The sequence below is a fragment of the Aspergillus eucalypticola genome (assembly GCF_003184535.1).
Source record: "Aspergillus eucalypticola CBS 122712 chromosome Unknown BO83scaffold_5, whole genome shotgun sequence".
NCBI classification, from domain to species: Eukaryota; Fungi; Ascomycota; class Eurotiomycetes; order Eurotiales; family Aspergillaceae; genus Aspergillus; species Aspergillus eucalypticola.
This window is the reverse complement of record NW_020290279.1, coordinates 1,416,512-1,439,083: the sequence shown is the minus strand read 5'-3', so window position 1 is coordinate 1,439,083 and position 22,572 is coordinate 1,416,512. Positions and strand designations below refer to the sequence as shown.

At 52.1% G+C, this 22,572-nt stretch overlaps 8 protein-coding genes across 8 annotated transcripts; 2 read left to right on the top strand and 6 right to left on the bottom strand.

Moving 5' to 3' along the window:
- Positions 1-894: 894 nt before the first annotated feature.
- Positions 895-5,801, bottom strand: BO83DRAFT_435250 (uncharacterized protein). Its single transcript, XM_025535874.1, has 2 exons — positions 5,404-5,801; positions 895-5,346 (listed from the first exon to the last, which is right to left on the bottom strand). The coding sequence occupies exons 1-2, from the start codon at positions 5,437-5,439 to the stop codon at positions 1,330-1,332; spliced, it is 4,053 nt and encodes a 1,350-aa protein (XP_025391388.1). The 5' UTR covers positions 5,440-5,801; the 3' UTR covers positions 895-1,329.
- Positions 5,802-6,248: 447 nt separating this feature from the next.
- BO83DRAFT_306831 (alpha/beta fold hydrolase) lies at positions 6,249-7,496 on the top strand (the record flags this gene model as incomplete). The annotated part of the gene is made up of 1 exon (XM_025527314.1): positions 6,249-7,496. A coding segment is annotated over one exon (1,248 nt), but the record flags the coding sequence as incomplete, so codon positions are not given.
- A 59-nt stretch (positions 7,497-7,555) lies between these two features.
- On the bottom strand, positions 7,556-8,892 carry BO83DRAFT_376163 (copper acquisition factor BIM1-like domain-containing protein). The gene is made up of 3 exons (XM_025530641.1): positions 8,417-8,892; positions 8,042-8,355; positions 7,556-7,980 (listed from the first exon to the last, which is right to left on the bottom strand). Exons 1-3 carry the CDS (start codon positions 8,628-8,630, stop codon positions 7,774-7,776), a joined length of 735 nt encoding a protein of 244 aa, XP_025391386.1. The 5' UTR covers positions 8,631-8,892; the 3' UTR covers positions 7,556-7,773.
- A 176-nt stretch (positions 8,893-9,068) lies between these two features.
- On the bottom strand, positions 9,069-11,093 carry BO83DRAFT_396627 (uncharacterized protein; the record flags this gene model as incomplete). Its single annotated transcript, XM_025533148.1, has 7 exons — positions 9,069-9,365; positions 10,244-10,322; positions 10,348-10,461; positions 10,534-10,597; positions 10,790-10,811; positions 10,837-11,033; positions 11,066-11,093. The coding sequence occupies 7 exons, from the start codon at positions 11,091-11,093 to the stop codon at positions 9,069-9,071; spliced, it is 801 nt and encodes a 266-aa protein (XP_025391385.1).
- A 265-nt stretch (positions 11,094-11,358) lies between these two features.
- Positions 11,359-12,861, top strand: BO83DRAFT_332773 (SRR1 family protein). Its single transcript, XM_025528307.1, has 2 exons — positions 11,359-12,014; positions 12,080-12,861. The coding sequence occupies exons 1-2, from the start codon at positions 11,459-11,461 to the stop codon at positions 12,424-12,426; spliced, it is 903 nt and encodes a 300-aa protein (XP_025391384.1). The 5' UTR covers positions 11,359-11,458; the 3' UTR covers positions 12,427-12,861.
- Positions 12,646-15,199, bottom strand: bgt3 (putative cell wall glucanase). Its single transcript, XM_025526680.1, has 2 exons — positions 13,061-15,199; positions 12,646-13,010 (listed from the first exon to the last, which is right to left on the bottom strand). The coding sequence occupies exons 1-2, from the start codon at positions 14,953-14,955 to the stop codon at positions 12,866-12,868; spliced, it is 2,040 nt and encodes a 679-aa protein (XP_025391383.1). The 5' UTR covers positions 14,956-15,199; the 3' UTR covers positions 12,646-12,865.
- Positions 15,200-16,420: 1,221 nt separating this feature from the next.
- Positions 16,421-20,360, bottom strand: BO83DRAFT_307101 (uncharacterized protein; the record flags this gene model as incomplete). The annotated part of the gene is made up of 5 exons (XM_025527325.1): positions 16,421-16,623; positions 16,739-17,470; positions 17,839-18,900; positions 19,026-19,278; positions 20,286-20,360. 5 exons carry the CDS (start codon positions 20,358-20,360, stop codon positions 16,421-16,423), a joined length of 2,325 nt encoding a protein of 774 aa, XP_025391382.1.
- A 240-nt stretch (positions 20,361-20,600) lies between these two features.
- On the bottom strand, positions 20,601-21,592 carry BO83DRAFT_206413 (uncharacterized protein). Its single transcript, XM_025526682.1, has 3 exons — positions 21,586-21,592; positions 21,117-21,442; positions 20,601-21,060 (listed from the first exon to the last, which is right to left on the bottom strand). The coding sequence occupies exons 2-3, from the start codon at positions 21,281-21,283 to the stop codon at positions 20,841-20,843; spliced, it is 387 nt and encodes a 128-aa protein (XP_025391381.1). The 5' UTR covers positions 21,284-21,442; positions 21,586-21,592; the 3' UTR covers positions 20,601-20,840.
- Between the last annotated feature and the right edge of the window lie 980 nt (positions 21,593-22,572).

The following is a 22,572-nucleotide window of genomic DNA, read 5'->3' as shown; positions in this document are numbered from 1 at the left end:
CAACCGATCGTCGCCCAATGCTTTTCCTTGCCGATATTGCTGCGCTTCGTTCATTATTCAGAAACCCAAACCCCATCTCTTTGGTGCCGGTTCCCTGAGAAACCATGAGATGATTAGAGAGTCAATTCATCTCTCCTCTCTTCTCTTTTTTTGCCACCTCCTCTTCTCCCTCTCGATTGATCCCGATGCGTGGAGCTGACTCGCCTGGAGCTTCCCCCATCGACCATCCAGCTTGCTCTTCGCCCAGCACGGCTTGCTGCAGCTGTGCGCCGTGCTCATCGTGTTGTCCCGCCATTGGCGAATCGAGCTTCGTTGCTCCCCAGCCGGTCTCACTTCTCGTCTCCACTCCGGCCAAGCTCTGACTGTCTCAATTCCCAGCCATTCGCCCGTGCTTGACCAGCCTCTCGCTCGGCTTGATCGTATGTGCAGTCCATGGGCTCGGGCGGGCGCCAGCCTGCCGATTTTCCTTGACCCTGCCTAATCCCAGCTCAGTTCATTGCACTGAGCTTCCTCGGCTGGTTGCAACATATGGGCCTAGGCGCTCCCAGCGGGAAACTAATACCCGGTCGGTTCGAGGCCATTGCTGCCTAGCCTGTTTGCTCTGTGACTGCTCATCTCCGGTCGCTTCCTGGATGAACCGGGAGCTCCGTAGTGTTGTGCCAGCTATCGCCGTAGAGGACGCGTCCGAATAATCTGCCGCATCGATTACTCGTGCTGCACACAAGGTTACAACCGTCGGACAATAATCTGCAGAGGTGACCTCTCACATGCTGACTCCCCACCTGCTCTTCACCCTGCTCTTTCCCCCCTCTCCGGTCACCATTCCCCAACTCGAACATAAGGAAGATGCAAATCTACAAGAAGGATAACAATGCGAGAGAATATGAGCCAAAACGTAGTGTAGATCTCAGTTAAATATTGATTATGTAAGTTGTCGGCCATGGCCTGTCACCTCTTCTCGGCCGCTCGGCCGGAATGGCAACCTAAACGAGGGTATCAATCAAGTCCAAAATGAAATCCCAAATGTTCAAACAATACCCCATCTCTGAGCGCCGAGTAGTCCGTATTCTCGTCAGGCCTTATCAACCCATCTGCCCCGACGTTTCTTGCTTCCTATTGCGCCGTTGTCGCTGCCCATCCCCAGACATCATCTGCGATGGCTGGCAGTCGCCATGATTATGAATTAGGTCAGATCGTAACATATCAACAAGCTATTACAACGCATATTTTCAACACAGACATGGAAGAGAAGGAAATGACAGGATGAAGATAGCAAGACCAGGTATTAGATCGTATGTATATATATGAGAAGAGAAGGTTCGCTTCACTTCAATCGCGCAGGCCAAACGCCTTCCGGAGTCGGGGAAATCGTTTTTTGCGTCCTGAAGATGAGATCGGTACGTCCGCCACGTTGGTCGGCCGTCCCTCACTCTTGTCCGCAGTCACGCCAGTCGAAGGATTCACGTTCTCTTTGACAGATCCTTGAGAAGGTGAAACAACCGTACTGCCGTTCCGAGGAGTTTCATCGACCGTGGCTAGTCGCTCTGCAGGGCCATTCGCAGGAAGGGGTGAGCCTGACCGACTCTCCTTCCGATCGGAGCGCAATGGCCAGTTGTCGCTGCGGGAGGACCGCTGCGAAGGCCTGCGAAGCAGCTTGGACGGGGGTGGGGGCGGATTAGTCGCCGTGATGGTGGTCACAATATTCGACTCGGCCCCAGGAAAGGGAGATTCTCCTCGTGCTTGCTCTTGATCGACTCGGGGCCGCTCTGCAGGCCCTCCGTTGCGTACCGGACTGTCTAGCCCAGGCTTGACTAGGCCTCTATCCAGAGGGGACTTCGATTTTCGAATGCTGAAACGCTTGAGAAGTCCAGGCTTCCGACCACGATTAGGCTGGCGCAGGAATTCGTCAAGCTCCTCTTCCGTCATTCCGCGATTTTTAGCTACAGCAGCTAGTGCAGGGTCCCGAGATGTGCTCGGATTCGCTGGGGACTGCGGTTTGGCTAGCGGGGGTGCACGATGGTCCTCATCTGAGCTGTCTTCCAGTTCTGTCGAATCGCCGTCGTGCGTTCCCTGCCGACGAGGAATGCCCCGGACGGGTCGCATGGCATTCGGGCTCCGCTGTTCATCATCGCTGGATTCTTCGTACCGATGACGTGACCTCCAAGCCTCGTACCCCTCATCGTCAGAGTCCGAGTCAGGGAACCGGGAAGCAAAACCACCGCCCGGCACCTTTGTGAGTTTGGACTTTTGAGCCTTGTTGTTGGAGAAGAACGAGGGCTTCTCACGTTTGGGAGCATTTGCCCGTAAGGTTGTGCGCATGGTGCCAAACCCAGATTCGGATGACACCGGGCGGGTATCCACTGACGGGGACGTTGCTCTGTTAGAGGCCAAGCGGCCCGGAGTACTTCGCATGGTCCGTCTCATGGTGTAGTTGGAGTCTGCGCGCGCAGGTCGGCTAGCCCGCTTGAAGCTGCTGGACGAATCACTACCGCTGGATAGCGGTCTTGGTGACGCCGGCGAAGTCTTGCCGTTAATGTGCGGCGTACGGCTCGGGTCTTGGGAGTCAGCAAGAGCTGGGCTCCATGAAACCGGCCGTGTCCGAGTACTGTCTGGAGTAGGCCGCTGCCTCACACTAGGTGGCTTGGGCTGGGATGCCAACTGCCCATTTACAGCTGACCCATTCACAGCACGCGGTGCCTTGTTACCAGGCATTGCGTCGCTACTTTCTACCAGCATGGAATGCCTGGCTGGACGAACAGCGACCGAAGAGGAACGTGAAATGTCGGCTTGAGAAGAGCTTCGTCTGTTCTTCGGCTCGATCGGGAATGGGGGATAAGGTGACGAAAACGGAAGAGGCTCGTGGGAAGATCCGGGGGATTCTGGGATCGGCTCCATAACCTTATCCGGGAACTCAGTCACCGTGCGTGCAATTTGACATGTTTGAGGTATATCTGGCCAGTCGGTAGACGTTGAGTGAGACCGCCCTGTGGTGCCACCAGTCTCTGCAGGTATCTTGGTTGTCCTCTTGGGAGCCGAAGTAGCAGCGGTTTCGTCGTCCACGATGGCATTGATCGACCCGAAGCCATTGCCTTCGGTTCCTTCCTCAGCATCACTATAGATACTGTCGCCCGACTCGTCACCGCTTTCGTCATCGGTAGGGCCTATGGTAGCATTGTTGGTAGCGTCCGTGGAATCCTCCTTCGCCTTCATTTTACCATGGGCTTTGGAGTCGAACTCCAACGACGAGCGAGGGAACCCCCCAGGAACCTCATACCACTCGAGACTCCGACGCTCCTTCTCAAACATGGGAGACGCCGGCTGGACCATAATATTGGGTACTGCCAAAGTCGTCTCTGCGGTACGCTCCTGCCCAGCATGAGAAGAAACATCAGCCGTCCCCGTAGGAATTTCTGACTGATTCGTTTGACTAGCAAAATGACTCTCCTGTGGCGATTTCTCCGCCTCAGATTCGCTTTCGGCTGCATTCGCAAGCATGAGCGGCGCCACGCGGGGCTCTGCTTCCTTCGATTGATTTTCGGTCAGAAGGCCCCCAATAGCGTGGTCATTGGTGAAAGACCACTTCAGTGCTTCCGCAGGCGAGTCAGACGACGTTGTTGACTCGTTGTCGCTCAACTCAGGCACGGATTTCTCTTGCGTCTCACCATCCCGACCGGCCCGTATACTGCCGAAAGACGGGAGAGCTCGCCGCGGCTTCAGCACTTCGTCAAACTCGGTATTCAGCGGCGTTGGTTTCTTCTTCCCGCCAAACCAATGAGTCTTTGGTTTGGGCTTCTCGGGCAGCGGCTCAGGAGACGTTTCTTCCGGCGATGTTGGTGGACTTGCAGCAACCCCTACCACCTCCGCCTCGTCATCGAAACTGACCTTAATTGGCTTCCTCCGGATTCCTGGTTTGGACCCTTCGTCGGAGGCTGCCGAGGTCCCATCAGATAGCTCGCTCAGCGGTGGTCCCGGCCGGAGAACGGATTCAGTCCGCCCCTCCGGAGAAAGTGAGATCTTGCGCGGAGTCTTCATGGCTGACTTGGCAGGTGACAGGGACCGAGGGGGAGGTTGGTGCAGCTGCTCGCCGGCGAAGGCTGCCACCAGCAAGTGACGGGAAAAGTGCGCAGATCTGCCCGGACTGCCTGACTGGCGAATGTCTGACGGCTGACTATCCTGGCCAGTCTCAGTGGTTTGTGTGGGCAGCTTGGGACTTATGGGCGGGCTAAGTAATTGATCCTTGCTTCGATCGGGTGTGGGTGGGAATGCGACCGTCGGTTGCGTATCGGGCGTCACACTGCCGCCTCGGGGTGGAACAGGCCGCTGTTTAGGAACATTTGACTCGGCACGTTCCTCGCCCTGGGCATCCTCAGGTACTGTGGAAGGTCGTTTTACTAGATGCGGGCGGGCTGGCTGCTTGTGTTCTGGGGGAGCAGCAGGCTGACTAGGGGCCTGGTCGGGGACTGTCTGCTCGCGAGGGGCAGCGATGCGAGGGGCCGCAGAAACCGGGGGTTGGGTGTGAGTGACATCTTGTACCCGGGGCACCACCGCAGCCTGCGCAGCGGCTACTGCAGTGCCGGAGGACTGTGCACCACGACCAGGGCTGCCCGGGGACATGCCCATGCTCTTCGTCGCTCGGACCGATCGAGGACTGGCAGTCTTGACTTTGGGAGATTCGGGCGAGGATAGCTGACCTGCAAGTGAGATGCTCGCGGAAGCATCGCGCCTATCCATTCCATTGATGGACCCATCCGGCGAATTTGGCCTAGAGTGTATCGGATAGGAGAAATTGACGGAATTCCGACTTGTTGGTCGTCGAAGCTCGGGGGACGGGGTCGACCCTGGCGCGCGCATAGCGGGCTGGGTAGCCAAACCGCGATCAACGCTCATGCCTCGTCCTGCCGGTGTCTTCCCACGAGGGCTGGGTCGCTGCGACGGCCCGACACTGGCCGAACGCTGGGCATTACTATTGCGTGCGGAGTATACTTGAGGGATGGAAGGAAGTGGCGGCGCGACCTCGACTGGACCGGAACTGGAGGCCGGGCGTCGCGGTGACTGGTCGCGGAATGTACGGGTGGACATGGAAGCCGAACTATTGGCGCGACGAAGGCCATTCCGACTCGTTGGACGCAGACTGGGTACGCCGCTTGCCTGGGACGAGACCGAGGCCCTCCGCTGCATCATGCGCTTTGTTTGGACATTTTCGACAGAAGTCGGGGTCGGCGTGAGACTGCGGAGGGCGGCGGCAGCGGCGGCGGAGGACAGGCTGCTGGAGGAGGGTTGAGATTTGAGGAAGGCATGGCTTGCAGCGGATTGTGCGGATTGCGACGAGGAGGCAGAGAGGGGATGCTGGGTTTGTCAATGGGATGATTAAGGTCGAGAGGACCGGCGGAATAGGAGACTCACCTGATGCTGAGAGGAGCTCCTCTTTCTGCGGAACATGGCTCAGGCGATGCCCGAGGCCGGAGGGAGAGGAAGTTGCAATTTGATTGTAGATTATGGTAAATCGTAAACGTCGTAGACTCAGGATAAATGGAAAGAGAATAGCAACGAACGGGTGTTGGTATGCGAAGATCAAAATATGTTTATTGATGGGCACGAAGGAAAAGGCAGCAAAGCAACGGGGAAGAGAACGAGAGGCGGAGAAAGGGAAAGGAAAGGAGGGCGGCGAGATTAGCGAGGGGAGACGAGCAAGGAGGGGAGGGAGAATGCAGGAGAGGGAATTAAGGATGCAGCTCGGATGCAGGCCGGAGATGAAGAAGAAGTAAGAAGTAGAGAAAGAAGAAGAACAAGAATGAGTGACGCAGCAGTTGGAGGGACAAACAGGAGAAAAAGTAAAGTTTGGCCAAAGAAGCAGAAAGTCGGAACACAAAGTTGGGCTCTTGCGTCATGGAGCCAAGCCGGATGGATCCTTTTCTTCTTTTGCTTCCCAACTGATTTTCTTCATTTTGTTGTGAACATGAACCATTGAAACAACTATACTAATCATCATCAAGATCTGTAGACTATAGAGTAATTTAACCTCGGGTCTTTATCCATATTATCAACCATTAATTAACATCTGATCCCCCTCTTTGTCAGAATACTTAATTCTCCCTTTCCCCTCTCCCCTTGAACCTTATACTCCCCATCTCACCCTACTATTATTACACATCCATCTAATAACATCACCACCATAACTATAATCATTATCACCATAAACACCACCCCAATATAACCATGTCCTCGTCCTCATCACCACCATTATCCCCCTCCCCCTCCCCCCCTCCATAACCTCCCGCCTCATCCCAACCACTCCCACCCTAACCACCCACATCCTCGAATCCAATTCCCCCACAACAACAACAACGACTCCACGCCCCCGCAAACTCATCCTCCTCCTCCACGGCTTCCCCGAACTCGCCTACTCCTGGCGCCACGTCCTCCCCCAACTCTCCATCCAAGCCGGACCGGACTACCACATCGTGGCCCCAGACGGGCGCGGCTTCGGGCGCACCACGGGCTGGGAAAAAGACGCCCCCAACTACCCCGACTCGAACCTCACCACTTTCACAGGCCTATCCTTAGTCCGGGATGTGGTGAGTCTAGTCCACGCACTGGGCTACACCACCGTGGAATGCGTAGTAGGTCATGATGCAGGCGCTGTGACGGCGGCGTTCTGCGCCGTCGCCAGACCCGATATGTTTCGGAGTGTCGTGTTGCTAAGTCATCCGTTTCCGGGGGTTCCGGCGCCTGGTATTACTATTGCCCAGGAGAAGAAGAATAATAATAAGAAGAAGAAGAAGAAAGATGATGATGATGATGATGATGATGATGAGGGTAAGGGAAACAAAAAAGAAGGAGATATACAAACCGACCTAAACAACCTCGGTCTAAAACACTATAAATGGTACTACTCTACCGAAAACGCCAGCGCGGAGATGGAGAACCCCGCGCAAGGTCTCCACGACTTCCTACGGGGGTATTTTCATCTGAAGAGTGGATGCTGGGAAGGGAATGACCCTTCGAACATGGGACCTATTTCCTCGTGGACGGGGGAACAGTTAGCCAGAATGCCGGGGTATTATATCATGCCGGTGGGGTTGAGTATGCCCGACACGGTGGAGGAGATGATGCGGCAGGCGAATGCGGAGGGTGTATCGAAGAGTAAGAAGTGGATGAGTGATGAGGAGTTGTCGGTGTATGTGGGGGAATATGCGCGTACGGGGTTCCAGGGCGCGTTGAATTGGTATCGGGTGCGGACGACGCCGGAGAGGAAATTTACTTGGGATTGGGAGGTGTTTGCTGGGCGGAGGATTGAGATTCCGTGTGCGTTTGCCTCGGGGGAGAGTGATTGGGGGGTGTATCAGGAGCCTGGGGCGTTGGAGAACATGCGGAATGGGACGAGTTGTGGGGATTTGAGGGAGGTGAGGTTGATTCCTGGGGTGGGGCATTGGGCGCCGCAGGAGGCGCCGGGGGAGGTGGTAGAGGTCATTTTGGGAGTGGTGAGGGGGTTGTAATTATATAGTAGCAGGGGTGTAGGTAGGAGGTAGAAGTGAGTTGTCGTAGATGTTTAGGGTTTTAGGTATGTGAGATTGATTCGATATATATAGTATGTAATGAGTACCATTACCACAACACCATGATGGAACATTAAACATGCAACTTCATCGCAAAACAAGTCATCGTCGGCTCACAGCCAAACGGGGTATGGGTATAAGGAGAGTATAAGGGTATTTATGGTAGGTATGTGCCAAGTAACCAAGGAGCAAAACAACTTCAGAATACATCATCACATCACATCATGAACAGTCCAAACACCACCATCACCAGCACCGGCACCAAGGCGTTCAACCCGGGGCTACTCAGCCGCGCCAGTGCACCAGAAGTCGTCAAGGACTTCGAGGCAAAGACATACTTGAAGGCAATGTCCGTTGAGTTGAAGCAGTTGTCTTTTGTCACTTCCTCAACATCCTCAGGTTCAGCGAAGGTGATGTCCACACACTATGGAGTCAGTCAGTATCAAACCCAATTTAAATGGATACATAGAGGGGCTGTTGCATACATCATAAAGAGCAGCACCGTGCTTCGCCGCCAACACCACCTGAATCGTCGCATTATCACCCGGGCTCACACTCATATTGGCTGGCAGCGGCACTTGCGGCAGACAGATGGTGCCGGGGTAAGGGTTGTTGGTGGGACCTTCGATTTCAAAGACCGAGAGCATGGGGTTACTCATGTTGGGAGGGACAGTACCCCAGCCGATGTTGATGTAGATGAAGCCCGTCTCATGGCCGCGGAACCAGGCAGGTTGAAGGGCAACAGCACCGCCGGTGACGGGCCATTTCGTGCGATTGCGAGAGGTGGCCATGCCGCCACCTAAAACAGTCAGTTGACTACCTTCTTTGAAGAGATGGACAAGGCATGATAGGATACATACAAGGATAGATCCATTGCATTCCATAGGGGTAGACGTAGGAGCCGTTCTTCCAAGCGACACCCAGACCGTTGGTCTCTTCGACTGTACCGTTGGTGTGCAGGTTGTTACCTCGATATCCGGGGTAAGTGATGACGGTGTGAGCATTGACCAGGCCTAGCCAGAGAAGGGTGAGGGCCGCTGTCCAGCGGGATATCGAGTCGCTGAAGGATCTCATTCTGAGGGTACCAGCGGGTAGAACAATAGAGGAAGGCGATATAAGAAAGAGGAGATATACGGAGTGCGCCAGAGGAGGTCAGATGGAACAGAAATAACCTCTAGCAACCTCGACTCATCAAGAGGCACACGAAAATAGTCACGGCAAGCGATCCAGCACTGCAGGAAGAAGAATGATCATCATGAAACCAAGCCTTCCAGCAGCTGGGCGGGAGGGAGGGCTGCCATGACTTTTTGAGTCGAGACGAAGAGGCCATGGCCGGTTCCTGCAATGGCGCTCACGGCCACCGGCATAGCGGGGAAGGCGAGCGATATGGACGAGTCACAGCGCAATGTGCGATGTGACAACTCCCGCAGGGGACAGCGGCGATTGGGGATGGGATGGGATGAGTGACGGTTCCAACGGCAGAAGTTTAGCTGATAGCAGGACTGGATCAGACTAGACTACAACTGGGGAGCGCGCGAAGGATTGCAAGAAGCAGATTGGCTGGGTGGATAGACCAGGGAGGCGGGCTGCAAGAGACATCACAGCGACAGGGAGCAGTTCTGGACTGTCATTCGCGGAGAGGGAACTGCTGGTAGCGCCGAGCAAGGGTTGGGAGAGGGCACGAGAGGGCATAGGAGGAAGCAGAAGAGGGGGAGCGACGGGCGCTATCCGGGCAGGGCGCTTAGAGATCGACTCAGAGGGGCCGATGGGGAGGTGATCGCAGTGTGACGGGACGATCGCATGCAGCTTCTGTCCATTAGTCTCGTTGCAGTTTTTCAAGGTAACTATCTCCTTCTGCTAGTAATAGCCCCGTCTCAGCGCTACTACGGAACTTTCTAATGGTTGTCAACCTTTACGCTGATTCGCATTATCACCCCGATTTTGGATGTGTTGGGGCACGATTTTGCCATAGCCAATCACATAAGAGGAACACCAAAAACAACCCTGATATGTCAACAACCTAGTACTTTGCATCCATTGTTCTGTATGATAACTACTTCTTTCATTTCCAACGATGGATACACCATACTATCTGCGTTGTGAGTTTGGATGAAAGCCGATACTGTTGGTGTACAGCCCGCTCATATGTTTATGTGTAGCTAAGCGCCCAACCCCGCCATAGTATAGGCTACGCATCTTGGTCCGACTTGAAGCGCCGTGATCAAGCTTGCATGACAGGGATATTTGTAGGTAATGTCTTTTTCCGCTCTTCTTCCTCATGCTTGGTTTTTGGCTGCATGCCTTTGCTTGACCATGATCTAGGCTCAGGAAGACATCATCTACGATAACACATGTGATCTTCATATTAAGAAGTTATGAACATTGGCGTAGTTAATAAGAAATATTTTGGCTTACTACTACCTCTCCAGATCGTCCAAGGTCCTTTATGACATCGTTTTTCATACTTCTATAAAATGAAGCTGCATTGTCTCCCAACTTCGCATACACCAGGTCTACTGGGACTAGTCCAATATCTACTGATCTCTTTCCAAGCAGGCTTACAGACCCAACGACAGTTATCACATGCAGAGAACTTCATGAAAGAACAAAAACACCGCATACTCAGTATAATATGGTTCGAGAACCTTTGCCAAATATCCAGTCCAATCATTCTGCCACTTCCATACCGCGAGAGCTTTGACAGACTCCCAATGTTCAGGATACCATCCACTAAACTCCCAGTCTTTAATTCCAGTGACGTTCCCACTATTGACCATGATATCGGGATGACGAAAATCCATGAGCAAACACAACATAATGTCTGTTCTGAGGCGAAAGCATACTAACCAGAACATTCTTGACATGACGTTTAGGTGCTCTGTCTTGATACGCATTGATAATTGCACTGTTAAAAAATCATCATCTGAATCAAAGGGTCCTTCGTAGCATCAGTATCAGTTACAGGCACTGATGACACCACTCACCCTTAAACTTAAGGTCTCCTAAAACTGGATCAGGAAGAGGCCCACGAACAACAGAGCCTATGTAATTCCTGTGCTGCTCAATTTGGCGAAGCTCATCGAGATACCCTTTCAGCTGGCTGGCAATTCGACCTTTTGTCACACTATCATAAGTGTCCTAGACCTTATCCAGCCTCTGGCCCTCCACATAACTCATGAAGATATAGTTATCATAATAGCTCCCATAGTCCCCGATGTCCCGGTCGATTTAACCATAAGAGTAATAAGCAAAGATCTTGGGCACTGATACAGTTTCAAACTGTATTCTGATCAACAAACACCATGCTTTTGGCCTCATGTAATGTGACATGAGAGTCAAATTTGACCACAACTTCAGGAGATATCTTCACTATCTGTACGCCGCCCCAGCCGAATATGGTATTGCTGGGGTTCGCCATTGTCTTGATGGTATCTGGATCGAGTACTGCGAAACCAGGGGCTGAATAGAGGATGTTGACTTGTTTGTGGTCCAGAGCCAACAGACTGTACATTTTGCTTTTTCTTCCGTGTTGGACATATTTAATACAGAAATGAAGCAATAAAGCTTTCGAAGATATTGTATACTGGTGGAAATACATGGTGGGGAGCAAATGATGGGCCCAGGCTATGCCGCCCTTATAGTTAAGCGTGTTTAGTACTTAGTATCCTCCCACCAATCAAACCCACCCACTTACCGCCCGCCCACCCGCCCATCCTCTCCCCTCTCCCCTCCGTCGCATTCAGTTCTCTCTCTGCCATTCATTCATGCATCTTCCCTCCCACCACCACCACCACCATCAGAACCCATTCGCACCAATCAATTCCACCCACCACCAACTCCCTCCTCCCAATCACACAGCAAAAGAAAAGGGGAAAAAATTAATATAAAAGAAAACCAGCAAAATGCCCCACACCTCGCGCAAAAAACACCCTCACCTCAACAACACCTTACAAGCGCAAAAACGACTCCAAATCACCGACGCCACTACCGGCTGGACGCATGTCACCACCAGCGGCAAAGCGCGCCGCTGTGCGCGCACCACCACATCCCAATCACCAACAACAAAGGAAGAATCAGAAACAACAGAAACATTCCACCCCGCCGAAGCCCCACCCACCACCACCCTCGACTCCCTCAAATCCCAATTCACTCAGATCCAACGCACATGGAAAGATTCAACTACGTGTGATGTGGTGGGGAGGACGCTTCACAATATCCTCCTTCCTCAATTTCAATTACAACCACGAGAGTCAAATACGGATAATTCACAATCGCATACTACAACAGAGAATAAGAATAATGGAATAGGAACAGGGATTGATTCCATCATCTGCATCGGTCTCGGCAGTCCGAGCGGATTTCTTCGTGGAGGATGGGTCGATCGGCGATTAGTTTCGCTGTATCAGTTGGCGGCGTTGGTGGATGTCATTGCCTCTATTTCATCCTCTTCTTTTGCTGGTGAGTAAATCTATATCCTATCTTATCTCAATTACCCAACTAAATCATTCACCGTCAATCAACAGATCCAACAATAAAAACCTACGCCCAAGACCCTGTCTTCAATACCCTCGATAAATCTCTTCTTTCCTCCCTCGACATCACCGTCCTCGAGTCTCCCCTCGCTTTCGACAAAGTATCTCCCCGTACATTCCTCTTCTGTCCTGGTGCGGAGCGTACACATCTTGAGCAGTTATTAGCGCTGGATCCGGCGTTTGTGTTTGGGGGGCCGTTGGAGGATGTCGAGTCGGAGGTGGTGAGTGCGTTTGTGAAGAGGAGGGGGTCGGTACGGTTACCGCTGTTTGAGGCACAGGAACATGCGTTCTGGAACATGCGGGTTTATTATCCATTGGAGAAGGAGGGGGAGGAGTAGTATGCTAAGGTATCATGATCTTAGATGTGGATGGCTATCCATTACCACAGAGAGAATGATGGGTGACCAGTATGATGATAACCATCTACTGGCTACACGCCTACGCTACGCCCCTTATGCCGAATCGGCATGCATGCAACAAGGGTCGTATTGTCAGCCCTATGTGGATCACACCCTCACGCTATATACAATCACGCCAAATAGCACTTCGCGTAGAATGGCGTCGTGACACTCATCGGAATGCCGCGCAAATAAATTACGGCAGCCGACCCATGCACCAGCTCAATAGAATACAGTCCTAGGACAAAGCTCTAACACCGCAAGGAAGCACAGCAGAAATCGATCAGTCGTAATGCATCATAACACATGATGTATGTCGGATATGTTGTGTACATTTCATCCATCATCACTTTCATCAGGTCTAGAGACGTATCGGCGTTCACGTAATTGTCTTGCCACCACAATCAGGAATCTTGACGCCCGGCTTCAGATTGCGAGCCGAGTCCATCAGGCCCCATTTGTCTTCCCATTCCTGACCGGGCGTATTGTACTGAACCTTCCACGGCTCATCGAAAGCCTCGAACCTGCATATATCTTAGCCGCATCCTGACAGTTGTAGCAGTCTGCAACTTACCAGAAATACTCTGTACCATTGTCCAACGCCTGACAAACCCATTCCGACAGGAACTGGTTCAGCTCATCGGTGCCCGCTACAGCGCCCTGCTTGTCATTCTGACATTTGTTGTCGGACCCACAGTCGTTCCCTCCACCCGTCGGCCATCCGACCTCTGATATGATTTGCTGTTTGTTCGTTCCTGCTGTGAGTGGGGTGTCGTGCGTTTGCCAGAATGTCCACGTCCAGCTGGCAGCGTCATCAATCTCTACTCCTCCGAAGAACGGATGAATGTTTGACATGACAAAGTCGGCTGCGCTGACCAGTTGTGCATTCCAATTATCGCCCAAGTCCGAGGTGCCCACTGGGAGGTCAATGTTCTTCTCTTTGAAGTGGTCTTTGACATCGTTAATGTAGCCGATTAGATTCGTTTCTGCGCTCGCCACGTCCGAGCCTGCTCGATAGAGAGCTTCATTACCCACAATAGCTCCTTTGAATATCGAGGTGTCGTTTGCACTTTCCACGATCTTATACAATTGGCTAATCTGGCGATCCGTAGTCGTGGTGTTGGTATCAATCCACACGCCCAGCCAGAGCTTCATGTTAGTCAACTGCAAGCGGTCAATGGCCTCGAGGACCATCTCAGTCTGATTGCAGTCAGTGCCGTAAAGTCGGATAGTATTAGTCAACTGCGTGAGCACCGCCAGGTCACGAGTAACGTTGTTCTGCGACGGAGGATATTGGAGACACAGCGGATACTGCACTCCCCACGGGGTATAGTCGACACCGGGAAACACTTTGTGGAGGTTCTTGTTGTTCATGAGTGCCTTGATCTCGTCGGAATCCTTGTCGAGCAGGTCATCTCCTTTGCTCGAACCACCAGACCCTGTGCCTGACGATGGCGACGACGTATCACCGTCATGTTCCTGATGTCCCAGGATGCCGCCGACAGCGCCCCCAACAATAGCTGCCACGATCACTGCCGCCAATACGAGCCCAACAATCCACCCACGTTTGCGACTCCCGCCTCCAATAATGTGCCTACCTCCTTGTGCCTTTTCGGCCCCTCCCAACCCACCTCCAATATCAGAATCATAATACGGACTAGGCTGCTCTTTCTTGAAAAGCGCCCGAAACTTCCCTAAAAGCCCCCCGGCAGCTGCTGCGCCAGCGACACCTGCAGCAGGCACATTTCCGTTCGATCTGTAGTCCGCCACTCCCTTGGGGTGGACAGGGAACCCATCATCGCCATCGTCAGCAATATCATCCGGATTGATGACAAGCGGGTAGTCGTGAGAACTATAAGCCGAGTGCCGCTGATACGGTCCAGCATCCACACCTTGGTACGGACTATCGAAGAAGCTACGTTGGGATGGCGTGGTTCCCGGCGTGCTATGTTCTGCAGAAGGCGCGCCAGCATTAAGCCCGGTACGCGAGCTGTAAGAGTCGCGATACCTCATCGTCTCCGAATTCGAATAGATGTCTCCATCGGGCGGAGCAGGTATATAGGGATTATCGGAGCCGGTGGTGTTGAAATCCCGTTCAGCAGGGAGATTGCGTACTGGAACATCTGTTTCCCTAAAAGCGTCAACTCCACTCTGGCGATTATTAGAATTGGCTACGCCAAGAGCGATACCACTGATTCCGCCACCCACAGAGGCCGGCCCCAGATTATCCATCCCCGGCGTCGAGGTCATGTGGCGCTCCAGACTCTGATCTTCCGGCACTGACACCAGACCTCGGTCGAATGGCCTAGTCTGCGCTTGAAACCCAGCAGATAATGGGGAGATGTCGCCATATGATGTACTGTAGAGACCGTCTTCTGCAGATCGGAGGGGTGAGATCTCTCGCTCATCATCTCTTAACAACGCATCGTCGCCGCGACTGTAACTAAAGGACCGGTTCACGCCGGCCATGCTGGAACATGTGACAAGGGATCTTTTGTGAATGATTGTTAGGAAATATCGCAATAGGAGACGAAATAGGTATAATAATAAGGTACTGAGCGAACTGGCGACGAAGGAAGAGAGGGCGATAGATGAGGAAGAGATACTAGTAGGAGCAGTGAAAGGAAGGAAGAGAGCACCAAGCAAGATCCCAAGTAAGACAGCCAGACGAACGAGGCAAGGGCAGAAAAAGCGGTCTCCCGGCAGGAAGGTGGTAGTAGTAGTATGGCACCCCAACCTTCGCAGGGTGTTGTTTCTAAATCAAGAACAAGTCTGACAGCCCGGGCGGAACCACGGTTCGTCGTTTACAGACGATCCCGTGAAAGTCACCCAAGGATGGGCGGAATATCGTGGACCAGTGAATTGCGACGGGCTATTTTCTTCGACGCAATTGTCAGCATACCGCCGAAATAGAAAAAGGAACGCAGCCACGAACTCAATCAGATTTGAAATGCAAACCCGGATCTTAGACTAAGTTTCGGGGTGTCTTGGATTCGGGACGTGAGGGGGTGGAAGGATGGATGGAGAAGGCGGATATGAAAGAGAAACAACGAGTAGTCGGTTTTAGGATGGGTGGCAGTCGATGGATGGAAGTCGGAAGAGTGGTAGTAGATAAAGTGACTGCATGCGGCACAGAAGCAGTGGAGAAAAGGACCCCAGCTTCCATGGCGACGAGCAAAAAAGGTTGATGGATGAAGTTACTTTTTTGGTGGAGGGATGGGTGGGAGGGAGAGCGGCGGTGGCCCCGACAACCATTAGACTTGTACTGTATACTGTATGGCTGTATGGAGCGGGTGTATGTAACTGTGCCCTGAATTGGAAGCCAAACGTCGTACTAAACGCCAGGGTCCAGCAGCCACTAAGCCGCATCGGGTCAGGGTCTTTCCCCGGTTGGTCCACTGCCGCTTCGACCTAATCGGAATCGGGGTTGCACGTGCCCGCCCAGATGCACTGAATGCGGCAGGCAGCAACCAATTAACCTTGTTTGGTCCCGTATTCTTTGGGGTTTCATTGACACACACCATTGACACCAAAGGAAGGAAAAGAAACAAAACCATAATACCATCATTCACATTCAGAGTTCCATCATCAGTCATTCATCATATTGTTTTCGTAGTAAGGGCAGCCGTCAAATCATCATAATCATGTCAAGAACAAAAAATCATCATCGAAATCCAACGCCCGATCCATCAGACCGCCATATCCCCTTCCCTCCTCTTGGACTCCCTCCCGATATCTATTACTTTACATAGCGGCCCATGATCGCTGTCGGCCCCGTCAGCATAACCCTGAGGGACAACCCGGCAGAAGGATCAGGCGAACTGGGACAAGAAACGAGTGACACGGTCAAAGTAAACATCTCCCTGACAAAACCTTCAGGGATACGGTAGCACTGAATAAAAATAGAAGATGGTGTGTTTCCAAGCTGCATGGGTCAAGCCTCGACCTCTTCAGCACTGCGCTGCGAGGCAGACACCTCATGGGCACCGGCAACCCGAGTCGGGACCCCCGCCGCTCGTCGCTTACGCTCGAGGAATCGTCGTTTGCCCGCCCGCGTCTCGAAATGCCGGGGAATTGATGTCGGTTCCTGGCCAGCCGCCAGCATCGTACTGCGCATCTTATTTCGGTACGCGTCAACTACATTCCCGACACGGGTCAAAGATTAGTCACATTCACGGTGTTCCGAGGGTGGGGACTGCATGGCCAACATGCAGGCGATGCAAGGGATGTAAGGGAAGGGAAGATCACGCACGAGATCGCTGCAGGAACAGCATTCGCCCCGCAAACACTCGACTTTGGCTCCAACTCATTCGATAGCCCAGGTCATTCAAGAGTACCTCTCTTCTCCGTCGTCCTCGGGACAGCCGGGGAACCGCGATCTCTCCCTCACCATCAATTTGTGGTGCAGGAACCATGATCCTTCCAACGGTCGGGCTGTCATCATCATCGGCATCTTCACCCTCATCCACCCCAACATGGTCCTTGATATATCGATTCCCAGGGACGGCTCGACCCGGGTCCCTCATCTGAACAGGAAAGTATGTCCGGGGATATACCGCATTAGACATCCTGTAGGAGTCCGGAAGCTCGTCCATATCAACCTGGTCCAGCATGACCTTGACTCGCACGCGACAACCCCGCTGGTTATCGTCCACCAGGATGAACTTGCGGCGTTTGCCCTCAGGCAGTGTGCCAAAGAGCGCATCGCTGCTTGGATTGCGCTCGTCATCGTCATCGTCCACTTCTTCGATCCGGTTCGAGGAGGTCGCAATGGTCGGGTGGCGCCCGAGAGACCCGAGGCCACTATCTCGGAGTAGTGGTGGTATCGAGGGACCCCTTGGTCCCCCTGAGGCCGTCGCGGGGGTCGGATAGGAAGGATAGCCATGGAACACCTGCGCCGTGCGGATGTCCGTTGGTGATGGTCCGGGTTGCAGACCATCCGAGACAGGTGGACGACTGGTACCGTTCGTATAGTCAGTGGTACCTATTATGTATGATAGGACAATATATAAATTAGCCTACGCAAAACTGCAGGTGGCACGTCATGTTTGAAAGCACAGCGGGGTACAGCGTCAACGTAGCATAACAGGCAAAACATGAACCGGGTATGGGAAAAACAACAAGCAACAGAACGACAAGAGCCTCTCCAGACCAAATAGAAATACATGGGGTACGGTATCCATATCTCTTGGAAGAAAGCACACCAAATTCACGTCCGTTCGGTGGCGATCTGCCTACTTAGACATGGCAAAAAAAAAAAACATTCGAACAATACAAGACAAACCGACATGAGCACCGTCGATTCATTCAAACAGTGTCAGGGACAAGCACATCATGTGTGGTGGAACATACCGCTAGCTTCTTCGTGGCCTGCACTTCCATCTGGCTGGGCATGGTGGTGATGTAGCTGAGGGGGGCCCATGGGCAATGGCCCCAGGCTGGGACGAGGACCGGGGGCGGGCATACTAGCACTTGGCACCCCAGGGCCAACAGGGGTGGAAGGCGCCATGTGAGGCGGAGGCACAGGCATCCCCTGCCGCTTGTTAATCTTGGCCATTCTCCTCACACGCCGGCTTCGAAGTCGAGGGTCCTGGTTGCTATTCCTCCAGCTATCCACTGCCCGCTGAATCAGCCCACGCTTGCCTCTCAGTGCCGGGTTCAGCTCCGCCAAGGCCCATCCAACAGCATTACATTCAGTTTCGTAGACCAGCCGATTGCCCCTGTACTGGTCCTTGCTGCAGCAGGCTCGAGGGTAAACGCAGTTTTCAGTCTTAAACTCCTGGCTTAAATTATCCACATTAACCGACTCAACGTCGCAGCGGATTGTATACTCCATCTTTACACGATCCCGGGAGTACTCAAACGCGATCCACTGGACACCATTGCTATCTTGTCGGACAACCAGGGGGGTTGTGGCAGGGATTGGTCCTGGTGCCGCACTAGAGCTGGCCCCGACATTAGAGTTTTGATGGTGAACAGCACTGGCTGACAAAGGTGCACCACTAGCTGCTGAGTGAGGGGGGTTTAGCATCGTTCTCTGAGGGGGCGTTGGCTGTTGTGCCGCAGCTGAGTTTGGACTACTTGACAAGTTCCCTGTTGGAGCCTGAGCCGGGTGATGCGGTAACTGCGCAGTGCTTGTCGGATGGGGCACCATCAGTGGCTGTGTCGTAAGAGGATGCTGTTGGGGAGATGTATTCGGTCCATAGGGTGGAGGCTGTACGGGATTCATGGGTGAGTATGGCGGATAACCATACATTTGCGAGGTCATTTGGGGCGACTGTGTGTATATGCCGCGATTATGCTGTTCCTGTGTTTGGGAAGCTACTGAAGCAGGCGAGCTGGATTGGGGCGTATGATAAATTGGAGGATACGGCCGCTGCATTTGCGTGGCTGTAGCCATCATTTCTGGCGGTCCTGAAAATGAATCAGCCTCTGTGGCATGGATTAACCAGAACAACCTTTGGAGCATATTGTCGTCACTGCTGCTGCGGATACCATTACACCAAAGATACCAAAGAAACCCCTTACACCGCACTTACCACTTGATGAGTACTGACTGGGTGCGCTTGCGGTACTATAAGAGGAATGAGATGAATAGTACGAATGCTCTGATGGCGGGCCGTAGGAGTGCTGATGATGTATAACTCCGTTGCCTAGGGCGTGATGTGCGTATGAACCAGACGGTAGGGTAGTTGAAGGCTGATGTGGTGATTCTGGTTGTTTCTGTGGCTGGACCAGAAGAGTTGGTCGAGGATGCTGAAGATGAGGCGGTTGCGGGCCGGAATGGCGATGCTGGGTCAAACGACAGTTAGCGCTAGAACCTGAATTCTTCCCAAAACAAGTTTCAGAATCCAAGTGTTCGAATATTGCAGCTTGCGATATGATCAAAGAAACGCTTAAGTATGTGCATGACAAAAAACAATGTAGTTGAATCAGAAACTGCACATGGGAGCACAAATCAGAGAGTTGCTTATTCTATAAGCAAGGAACCAAGCACACATATGGTTGATCATCCGTAGGAGACAGCCCGATGCGTATATGGCGGCATACAGGCAATAAGGAAAGCACTTGCCACAGGCAAGCATCGTTGGTAAAAGGTTGGCAACTCTGGACCTATTCGCACCTCCCAAAACCTCGGTGGGTATGATGTCCATCCTGCTGGCAAGTTGTGTCATTCAGGCAACAAGAATGACCCTCCTTTATCGCCTCCAAGGGAACGTGGAAGGAAGACACGTGGGATCCGAATCAGATTCATAGTTTGGTCGAACAGTCAAAGCCGAGTCAGCGATGACTTTCTGCAAGCGCGGCTAGAGAGCATGGCAGATGTGGGCATGACCCGTGCTGAAGAAACTTTCCAGCCCCATTGGCGGCTCTAGTGTCGCAGGACGTTGAAAAATATTCCGAATGTCGAGGGTGAGACCACAGGGTGTTCGACGGACGTCGGAAGACAAGGCGTCCGTGCATCTATTATTGGCGCATTGCGGGAGACGTCATCGCAGTGGAAACAGGCGACACGGTCAGGTTATCGTATACGGTCTCAACAAGCAGGGAGGCCTGCTTTACTGAGGACCAAATGCCCACATACTCCCGGGTTCTCCCCAGTAGCACTCATGCGCAGTAGGCCAGGTTGACCTTGGATGAAGGCAAAGGCATGGATTGATGCAGGCATGAGAGGCAAAAGACCAAGATAGAAAGGTCGGAGAAGGGAAAAAGAAAATACTGGAAAAAAAAAAAGAACAACATAACAGGCAAAAAAGCACTGGTTTCTAGCACTCAAGAAGTGTTGAGAATACACTCACAGGATCTTCCACTGGCTCGTCCTTGTACTTTGGTGCAGGTGGATGAGCTAGGTCAGTCTGAACCATGCCGGTCATGACTGACCTCGAATGGTCCGGGATGAAAATCCTTATTTATTTTTTTTCTGACCTTCCTTTGCTTTCGTCCTTCAATGGCTTCAGCTCATATGATAAGGGGAAAGAAATCTAGAGGAGAAACATAAAACAAAGTTCAGCTTGGGTGCGGGAGAGAAGAAAGGATGCGCGTAAGGAGATAGTCCGGAGGGAGGGGCTCAGAAACGGGGGTGGAAAGGATATCTAGACTAGACTGGAGAAGAGCTTATGAAAAGGAAAGCTAATGAGAGGCTGAAGGGTAACGGTAGTGGCTCGTTGGTCCGTGTGGTTCTGAACCGGGGGAGGGGAGGGGGGTGAAGGTGGGAAAGGAAGGGGGCCTGGCGATGATGGGCCTGGATAAACGGTGCAATGCGAGTGTGCAAGTGTAATTGTGGAGGGTCCAGGGTCGTTATTTAGCTGCGCTGGAGACCCATCCTTCAGTCAGAGGAGTTGTTCACCAGCTAGCTATTCCGGAACAGGTATGGGGGGAGATGAAGAAGTCTGGGAGAAATAAATTAAAGCAGGGAGAAGGGGGCGGAAAGAATAGAATAAAAAATAAAAAAAACTAGAAAAAGGATTTAAATGAAAAATAAGATTAAGGGTAAAAATGAATAAATAAAAAAGAAATAGGGAAAGAAAACAGACAAGTGACGGAGGGCAGGACAGCGTCAGAGGGATGCACTGACTAGTGGGGATATCAGGATGAGCTTGTAACTAGCGGGAAGGTGGTGTAATATTGACCAGGATGGATGCAGGACGCAGGAGCAAAAACGCGAATGCGACACTTTGAGGGTCTCTGAAGAGGATTGACTCGAACAAAGCGACTCCTGACGACAGTCAGGCGCAATTGAAAGGGAAAGAGATGGCTGACTCGATGAATTGTCTTTTGGGGGGATGATTCGCAGCATGCAGTGGCAGAGTCAAATCCAAGAATAAAATGTTTGTGGGAAAAGTAAAATCATAAAAATCAACGGGCCAAAAAGAGGTGAGAATTCTGGGGAAGAGAGAGTGAGGGTAATAGAGGAAGAGAGAGCCAGTAGACGCCGAGCACGGCATACAGTAGGGGACTTTTTCTTGCAAAAAAGAAATATCAGATGCAGAGCATGACGGTTTACCTGTAGGCCACCACTAACATGGCTGCGACCCCGGGAATTGTTTGACGATAAGAACCGTGGGTAGTAGGGATAACTGGCAAGGAAACAGAACGTACCTTTGGCCCGTCGAGGTTCAAACTAGGAAAAACTGTCCAGCAAAACTGGCAACTGGACTAGAGTAGCAGCAGTATGAGGGATGATGGGCAAAGCTTAAAGAGCAGGAAAAAAAGAAAGGTAGAACAAAGACAGTAGACAAAGAAATCGGAAACAGCCGCCGAGCGTCGAGATCTCAAAACTTTGAGGAGGTCAAGCAGATGGGGTTCCGTTGTTTCGCTTGCGTTTTTGTACTTGAGATTGTGACGACCAGAAATGGATCGGAGACTAATGCGCCAGTGAGAACGGTGATCCAAAAAGGGAGCAGTTGGTGGTTAGGTCTGGAGAAGTATCTACTGATCAACCGAGTGTCGAACGGTGTATGTACAGAGAGTAAGTGGTATATGGTCAGTGGTAATCCGCATGGCTTCTCTCGCCTATCATGCTGCCGACAACTAATCATAACAGGCCGGGAAACAATCTCATGAAATTACTGTGACAATCATGGCTTGCGAGCTGCCACTTAAAAGGCAAGGGTAGTGGAGGGAGAACATGCAGCTACTTTTACCTACTTGGTAGTAGGTAAGTAGCAAGCACCTGCCACCCACACCACCCTAAGAGCAGAGTGGGTGTGCGGGTGTGTGTGCATCCGGCCGGGTGAGTGTCAATATGGCCGTGACAGATCGTGTTGGCCGGGATTATTAATCGGCTGTCATTTTCTTTTTCTTTTCTTCGTTGGCATTTTTATTTTTCTTCTTTGCATTAACTTCGCCCAGTCAACGCTATCTCGAGTCATTTGGCCGGTCATCTTGGAGCTGCTGTCTCTGCTAATACAATTAAAAAGAAGTTCACAAGCCCCAAACATCTCTCAAAGTAAAAGCGTGAAGGGAAAAAGGCATCCAAATTGTCGAGGATAATGATTAGTATTGGACGAAAAGGGAAAATGGAAAAAATAAAAAAAGGCAAGGAAAAAATTGGGGAGAAAGGAAACAGATAGAAAAAGAAAATTT

Coding starts and splice junctions, on each gene's coding strand:
- BO83DRAFT_332773 (XM_025528307.1), top strand. CDS start 11,459: ATGCCCCACACCTCGCGCAAAAAACACCCTCACCTCAACAACACCTTA. Junction 12,015..12,079: donor TTCATCCTCTTCTTTTGCTG/GTGAGTAAATCT, acceptor GTCAATCAACAG/ATCCAACAATAAAAACCTAC.
- BO83DRAFT_206413 (XM_025526682.1), bottom strand. CDS start 21,283: ATGCTGCGAATCATCCCCCCAAAAGACAATTCATCGAGTCAGCCATCT. Junction 21,061..21,116: donor TGCGTCCTGCATCCATCCTG/GTCAATATTACA, acceptor TATCCCCACTAG/TCAGTGCATCCCTCTGACGC.
- bgt3 (XM_025526680.1), bottom strand. CDS start 14,955: ATGGCCGGCGTGAACCGGTCCTTTAGTTACAGTCGCGGCGACGATGCG. Junction 13,011..13,060: donor AATGGTACAGAGTATTTCTG/GTAAGTTGCAGA, acceptor AGATATATGCAG/GTTCGAGGCTTTCGATGAGC.
- BO83DRAFT_376163 (XM_025530641.1), bottom strand. CDS start 8,630: ATGAGATCCTTCAGCGACTCGATATCCCGCTGGACAGCGGCCCTCACC. Junction 8,356..8,416: donor AATGCAATGGATCTATCCTT/GTATGTATCCTA, acceptor TGACTGTTTTAG/GTGGCGGCATGGCCACCTCT. Junction 7,981..8,041: donor ACGGTGCTGCTCTTTATGAT/GTATGCAACAGC, acceptor CTGACTCCATAG/TGTGTGGACATCACCTTCGC.
- BO83DRAFT_435250 (XM_025535874.1), bottom strand. CDS start 5,439: ATGTTCCGCAGAAAGAGGAGCTCCTCTCAGCATCAG. Junction 5,347..5,403: donor GGAGCTCCTCTCAGCATCAG/GTGAGTCTCCTA, acceptor TGACAAACCCAG/CATCCCCTCTCTGCCTCCTC.